We start from the raw sequence: 7159 nt of genomic DNA on the forward strand, positions 1-7159 counted from the left end.
AAAACCCTCTTGACACTGTAATTCTTTCTTCTTCCATTCTGGATCCACAGCTTGTGACTGAAACCACTTCCCACACCTTGCAGAAGGTGCGTAACTCCAGCTTTCCCACACGTTCCTCAGGCAAAGTCATTTTGGGCTCTCCAGGCAAAAATCTGCAGCACAATTCAGAGCAAGTAAGAAATAAATAGCCAAAAGAACACTGTACTCATAGTACTATTTATCATCAGAGTTAGCACAGTAAAAATCTCGGCTTTTAGTTTACTCAAATTTAACACAGAGAGCAGACACTCTAAGGAGAGGGAATATCCTCCACTTTTCTAAAACACTATTTCTTGAGCAACGAACCTTTTTTTGCTCATATTTAATTTCTGTGTGGTAGTCAAAACCTTGTAAGGACTGCCTAAGGTCAGTCTCTTAAAAACATGCCTCGTTTCACCTTTCTAAGTACTGATGGGGGTGGATGGAGGCATGCTGGGTGCCATGCAGAGGGCCTATATTCCTGCATACTGCATTCCCTGCTGGCTTCAGGCCTTTGGAGGCATCTCACAGCTTCGGACACCTCAGTGCTTCCACTGCCATTCTCATGCTGCAGGTCACTCAGAGTAACACACCCCCCGAGCTAGAGCACTGGGATACCCACTGTAGATTGAGACCCACAAAAACAGACTCCATCCAAGGGGTAAAGTGAATCCTTTAGTGAATCTGTATAGTGAATCCTGTGTTACCTGTTCTTTTTCCCACTTTCCGGGCTAGCCCAGCCTCCTATTGACCTAGATAATGGGAAGATGATTATTCATTTGAATTTCAAAAGAACGAGTAGTGGGCTGTTAGCTCTAACTGCTGCACTCTAATAGAAATATACATGCACACATACAATTATTGAACTGCTTTTAGAACATAAAATTATTTAATTTTAACAGTAATATCTACTTATTCATGCACATTTTTTAATCAGATTTCTAAAATCCCCAAGATTTTTTGTTTTATAGAGTGTGGCTATTATTTGTCAGTCTGTTTTCAGCTTTATTATCTTCCTAGAACTACCCTTAAAACACAACAAAATCCAACCAAAACATAATATGAACAAGCATGAGAAAACAGTAATGCTGTGTATATTTAAAAAGATCATATTTGAGGAAAAATTGAAATGCTGCCAAGACGCTCATAAAATGAGATATAACACAAAACCAGAAAAATGGAATTTATGAAAATTACGTGATGCCCATAGTATTAATATGCATCTTCACAAGAAGACATGGACACATATGAAGGAGTGGAAATATCCCAGAAGACTGGTGTAATGACAGTGGATTCAAATTGCACCAAAGCTTTATTAAAAATGATCCCTCCTGATCTTAATGTGTTAAATGTCAGATTCCATCACCCTGGTGTATGGAGCTCCAGTCATATCAATATTGATTATACAGCTTCCATTGCAATTGAGTGAAAAATTTTCCAAAACAGTTCATGGCTTTTGTAAAACAATTTTAAAAAAATTGCAGTACTTTGTGAAAATGCATTGATTTGATTCACTTCACAGGAAATAAAGATTCAATTTTCATCAGCTTGAGTTTTATGTGACTATATGACATAATGAAATCTCCCATAAATGCCAACAACAAATTAAAACATTTTGACACTTTTCATTTTTCAAAATTACAACATTATTTCTATCTGGATTCAAAATGCATGTAAAACCTGGAGAATCTCTCACTAGGTATCTGAATACTGGCACTTACAAAAGAATACTAAGGAATAGGCTTAGGTGAGACATTGGTATTCTGCTGTCATCCTAGTAAAGGTCCCAGCAGCATCAAAGCTGCCTTTCCCCGAGGCAGTCAGGCACCTACACACTCCCGAGACTCCTGTCCACATCAGCGCTACAAGAAACACACTCTCATTTTTTACACAATCCTGGTGACATAGAAGGCTCTACAGTGTGCCCAGTCTGAGCAAATCCTCACCCGGATAGAGCAGGAAGTGCCAAACTCATAGTCAGTCCTCTTGGAAGGAATGTCCTGTCCTGCCAGCAGCCCTCCCCGGACAGACCACAGCTGACCACAGCTGCGACAGGAACTCAGGCACTCCCTCCCAGAGGTACTGCACCCTCTTCTCATGTGGTTTCTCTAAATTTTAACATTTTATGACAGGTTGAGAAGCCTGCCAGTCAAATTTCCCATTTTATCTCCTTTTTCTCAAAGGATAGACGTTATTATGGAGCTACATGGTACCACGAAGTGTAGTCCGAGGGACAGAGAGGTGGCAACAAGCCTCAGAGCAGCAATCATGGCTGGGGGAAGTCATGGAGAGGCAGAGCACTATTTTTCAAAATCCATCTTCACGATGAAGTAACTGAACTTTCTTCAGCTATGCCCTTTTCCTTCTCTCTACTCTGTGCACCCAGCTGGGGTCAGGAAAGGAAAGTGACATAATACTGCGGATCTGCCTTAAATGCATCCTTCAAACTCCACCTGACTCCTGACAAGTGCAGCTGAGACCTGGTAGCCCTGACCTATTCATACATCTAGAAGTGACGTTTTTGCTTTTTTTTGTTCCGGTAACAGCACTAGCCACCCTGCAGCCCTATGATATCAGAGTCGCATCATCCAAACACAGTAATTTTGCTGTAGTCTGAGGAAAATGAACCACTGGGATAATTAGAGGATGATGTACCAGGGGACCTACTGCCCCATTAGCACCAGTTCATAGGATGTGCTCTGGCAGAGGAGAGGCTGTAATCACTCCTCTCGCTGCCATTATTATGTCCGTATACAGCCAGCAACCATCACAAACTTATCAAACTTTTTCTAATAACTGCAAACGGTGGCTGGAAAAGCACAAAGGAACCCAAGAAACAGTATGCGAACTCATTTCCAGCATATATTTTGCAATTAAAATGACCACAGGTGCATAGCACACTGTCACCTTTTGGATTTGAGACATTCTGCGATAAAATCAAACACGGGGTTATCCGGATAGTTGGATCCGCTACAGCGTCCTGAATAACTTTCTGCTTCCGAGAAAACAAACACACAAACAAGTAAACAGAAAATCAGCACTATTCAATGCTTTCTGTGTATTTTCACTCTGTACTTTGAGGAAGGCGCCTTTATCCTCTGCCTACACCACGCGGTAAGCGCTCCAGGAGGGTGCGACGATTCTCACGTCCCTGCTGCGGACGGCCCGGGCCTCCCGGGGGACAAGGGGGCCTCCCGCGCCCCGGGCACCGCCGACCACCAGGCCGGGGCCGCCGAGGCACCCTCCGCATCCGCGGGGGACCGGGAGCGCACCAGGCTCTAGCCTGCATTCTCCCAGCCCCGTTCTCTGCCGACCAGACACCGAAGCAAGCCCTGGGAGGACAGGGAACCGAGGTGCCTGGAGCGCTCCTCCCGGGAGCAGCCCCGCCGCGGAGGCGAAGGAGGCCATGTGCGGAGCGCGGAGGCCGCCGTGCCCGTTGAGATCCGCCCGCTCCCCGCGGCGGGGCGGCTCCGGGCCCGGCGGTGCCGCCACAGGAGCTGAGGCCGCGCCGCTGCGGCGGCCGCGGAGCGCCAGCGCCCCCTGCCGCCCGCCCCGAGCCACGCGGGGTTCGGCGGCCTCCGGAGAAAGCGAGACACGGGGGAGCGGCCGCCGCCGCCCCTCACTGCACTGCACCGCTCCGCACCGCACTGCACCGCTCCGCACCGCTCCACGCCCGGCTGCGGGGGCCAGCGGGCGAAGCCCCCCACGACGGCACTGCCGATCCCCGGGCGGAGGGCCGCGCCACGCCGGGCCGGACCCGCCGAGAGCCGGGGAGCGCCGGCGGCGCCTCCGCCCGCGGCCGCCCCCCGCGCGGGGGTGTGTCCGCGCCGCGCGCGGTGGGCGTGGCGGCGGGCGGTGCCGAGCGGCGCCATTGGCCGGCGGCGGCAGTGATGTCACCCATATGAGGCGCTGATAACGCGCGGGGCGCGGAGCCGGGAGTTTCGCAGAACGGGCAGCGCGCGCAGGGCGGGCGGCGGCGCGAGGCCGGGGACGGGCACAGCGCGCGCCCAGCGCACCAGCCCAGCCGCGCCCGACCCGGCCCGGCCCCACCGCCGGCGCTGCGGTGCGGGCGGCACAGCCACAGCGCCCGCCCGGCCCCGTCCGCGGGCTCCGCCTCGCCGCGCGGCGCACGGAGGAGCTCGGCGCGGCTCGTAGCAGGGGCAAGGTGCGGCGGTGGGAGGGGGCGGCGGCGGAGCGGCTTTGTTGGCTCTGAGGGGAGCGGCGCCTCGGCGAGAGCCCACCATGGTGCAGCAGGCGGAGAGTACGGAGGCGGAGAGCAACCTGCCCCGGGAAGCGATGGACACCGAAGAGGGCGAGTTCATGGCTTGCAGCCCCGTCGCTTTAGACGAGAGCGACCCGGACTGGTGCAAAACGGCGTCGGGGCACATAAAGAGACCGATGAACGCGTTCATGGTGTGGTCCAAGATCGAGCGGAGAAAAATCATGGAGCAGTCCCCGGACATGCACAACGCGGAGATCTCCAAGCGCCTGGGCAAGCGGTGGAAAATGCTGAAGGACAGCGAGAAGATCCCTTTCATCCGGGAGGCTGAGAGGCTGCGGCTCAAGCACATGGCTGATTACCCCGACTACAAGTACCGTCCCAGGAAAAAGCCCAAAATGGACCCGTCGGCCAAGCCCAACGCCAGCCAAAGTCCCGAGAAAAACGCGCCCGCCAGCAGCGGCGGCAGCAAGAGCGCCAAGAGCTCCAGCAAGAAGTGCAGCAAGCTGAAAGCCTCCTCCGGCTCCTCGCCCCCCAAGCCGGGAGCCAAAACCGCCCACCACGGGGACTACGCGGGAGACGAGTACGTCTTCGGCACTCTGAAAGTGAGCAGCAAGACGGTCAAGTGCGTCTTCATGGACGAGGAGGAGGATGAGGAGGAGGACGAGGACGAGCTGCAGCTGCGGATCAAGCAGGAGGCGGAGGAGGAGGATGAGGACGAGGAGCCGGGGCCGCAGCAGCTGCGGCGGTACAACGTGGCCAAAGTGCCGGCCAGCCCCACCTTGAGCTCCTCGGCGGAGTCCACCGAGGGGGCCAGCCTGTACGAGGAGGTGCGGGGCGGCGCCGCGGCGGCGGGCGGCGGCAGCAGACTCTACTACAGCTTCAAGAACATCACCAAGCAGGGCCCGCCGCCGCCGCAGCAGCCGCCCGGCCTCTCCCCGGCCTCCTCCCGGTCCATCTCCACCTCGTCGGCCGGTAGCGAGGAGGCGGACGACCTGCTCTTCGACCTCAGCCTCAACTTCTCCCAGCACGGCCACGCCGCCGCCGAGCTGGGGGCGGGCGCCGCCGCCGGCAACCTCTCCCTCTCGCTGGTGGACAAGGACCTGGACTCCTTCAGCGAGGGCAGCCTCGGCTCCCACTTCGAATTCCCCGACTACTGTACCCCGGAGCTGAGCGAGATGATCGCGGGCGACTGGCTGGAAGCGAACTTCTCCGACCTGGTGTTCACGTACTGAGCGGGGGCGGCGGCCAGGGCGGGCGGCGAGAGCGGCGGAGCTGGAGCTGCGCGACGCCGGCGATGATGATGATGATCATGATAATGATTAAAAAAATAAGTCTTGTTTTCTTTAAAAAAAAAAAAAAAATCTCGAAGTTAGTTCCGAGCCCGGGAGTTGTGATTTTATTTTATTTTTTTTTTGTGTTTTTTTATTTTTATTACGTTTGGTGATCACAACAACAACAGCAAAGGCAAATGGGACTGGGGGAAAAATGATACAGAAGGCGCTGTTTGAAGCTTGTCGGTCTCTGATTGAAGTCTGGAAGATGGTCTGCAAAGAAGTCTTTTGGCAGCACAACTGTTACTCAAGGGGGTTTGTGGATTTTTTATTTTTTTTTTCCCGTGAGAGATCTTAACGAACTGTTATGATTTTTTTTATTTTTATTTTTTTCCGAAAGGGACCATTGCAACTTTTTTTGGAGGGAGAAAACTGATGTCTTCTATGCATCCGATTCTTAACAAAGCTGCAGGGAGCTTGAAAAAATGCAGACTGTACAAACGCTTACAAATAACTGAACTGACTTAAGATCAGAGTTTACTTTTCAGATCAAATTGTTTATGGTTTTACAAATGTGATTTCTACTTGCCAACTTTTTTTTTTTTTGTAACTTGTTCCCTTATACCTCCTTGATTGAATACCAGACAGCCTAGACCTCAGTACAAAAAGGTATTGAAACATTTTTGATACATAACAGACCTCAGTCTTTTTTAAAAATTAATATATTTTCAGGCGTATTTTTGTACAGTGAAAAGGGAACATTCTTGCTGTGTTTTTTCAGTAAGACTTTTCAGGCACTTCTTCCCTTTTATTTTCTTTGTTTTTCTCTGTTTTTAGCATGCAAGTTTGTTGGTACGTTACGTCCTGGTTTTAAAAGGATTAAAATTTTAAAAAATAATCCTTGCATCTAAAGGCCTTGTGGTTTAAAAAAAAGAAAAGAAACAAACACTTTTTTTGTACAGCTATAGTTCAGATTTGTTCAATATTTGTAGGTAAAGATTTATTGAAAATGGTGATATAGACCTCAGAGCTGTTATCTTAGTTTAAAAGATTGTATATGTACTGTACTATAGTAGGATTTTATGTATCTCATACGCTGTGATATGTGGATGGGGCCCCAGATGGAAGGTATGAAACTGGATTCTCGATTTTAGCAAAAAAAAAAAAAAGAAAAAAGGCACATAGTTTAAAAAGTTTCTCATGTTGTGCAATATAATCTAAAGTACAGACCATCTGCATATTTTGTAGCAAATGATGGCAAAAGCAGACTTGTGCACTGTCAACATCATAGCCTGTTTTTTTTTTTTTTTAAATGCTGAAAGTCTGTATCTTTACAATTTTAATAAATCAGCTGGAACTGATAGAAACTCGTATCGCAATTAGTGTCTGTAGCAGTAACGCTGGAGATGCCGTGTTGTCACCCCTCGCCCGCGGAGGAGCGGTAGCTGTAGGCTGTTGTGCATGATCAGAGCTAGGGAGGAGGAGAGTCAGGGCTGCTTCTTTTCCCTTTTTTCCCTCCTCTCGTGCTTTTTTCCCACCGGCTTTGCTCCGCGGCGCCGGGGTTTGCTCGCTGCTGGCTGCTCCGGGCAGTGGCAGGCTGGCTCGCCCCGGGTATTTTCGGCTCTGCCGCCTTCCCCCCGCTCCCGGG

General features: G+C 51.0%; 1 protein-coding gene across 1 annotated transcript; it reads left to right on the plus strand.

Annotated features, from left to right (window-relative positions):
* Nucleotides 1–3992: 3992 nt before the first annotated feature.
* On the plus strand, nucleotides 3993–6872 carry SOX11 (SRY-box transcription factor 11). The gene has a single exon (XM_015620375.3). The coding sequence runs from the start codon at nucleotides 4261–4263 to the stop codon at nucleotides 5470–5472; it is 1212 nt and encodes a 403-aa protein (XP_015475861.1). The 5' UTR covers nucleotides 3993–4260; the 3' UTR covers nucleotides 5473–6872.
* The last annotated feature ends 287 nt before the right edge of the window (nucleotides 6873–7159 follow it).

The sequence above is a fragment of the Parus major genome, chromosome 3 (genome assembly GCF_001522545.3).
Source record: "Parus major isolate Abel chromosome 3, Parus_major1.1, whole genome shotgun sequence".
In the NCBI taxonomy this organism is placed as follows: Eukaryota; Metazoa; Chordata; class Aves; order Passeriformes; family Paridae; genus Parus; species Parus major.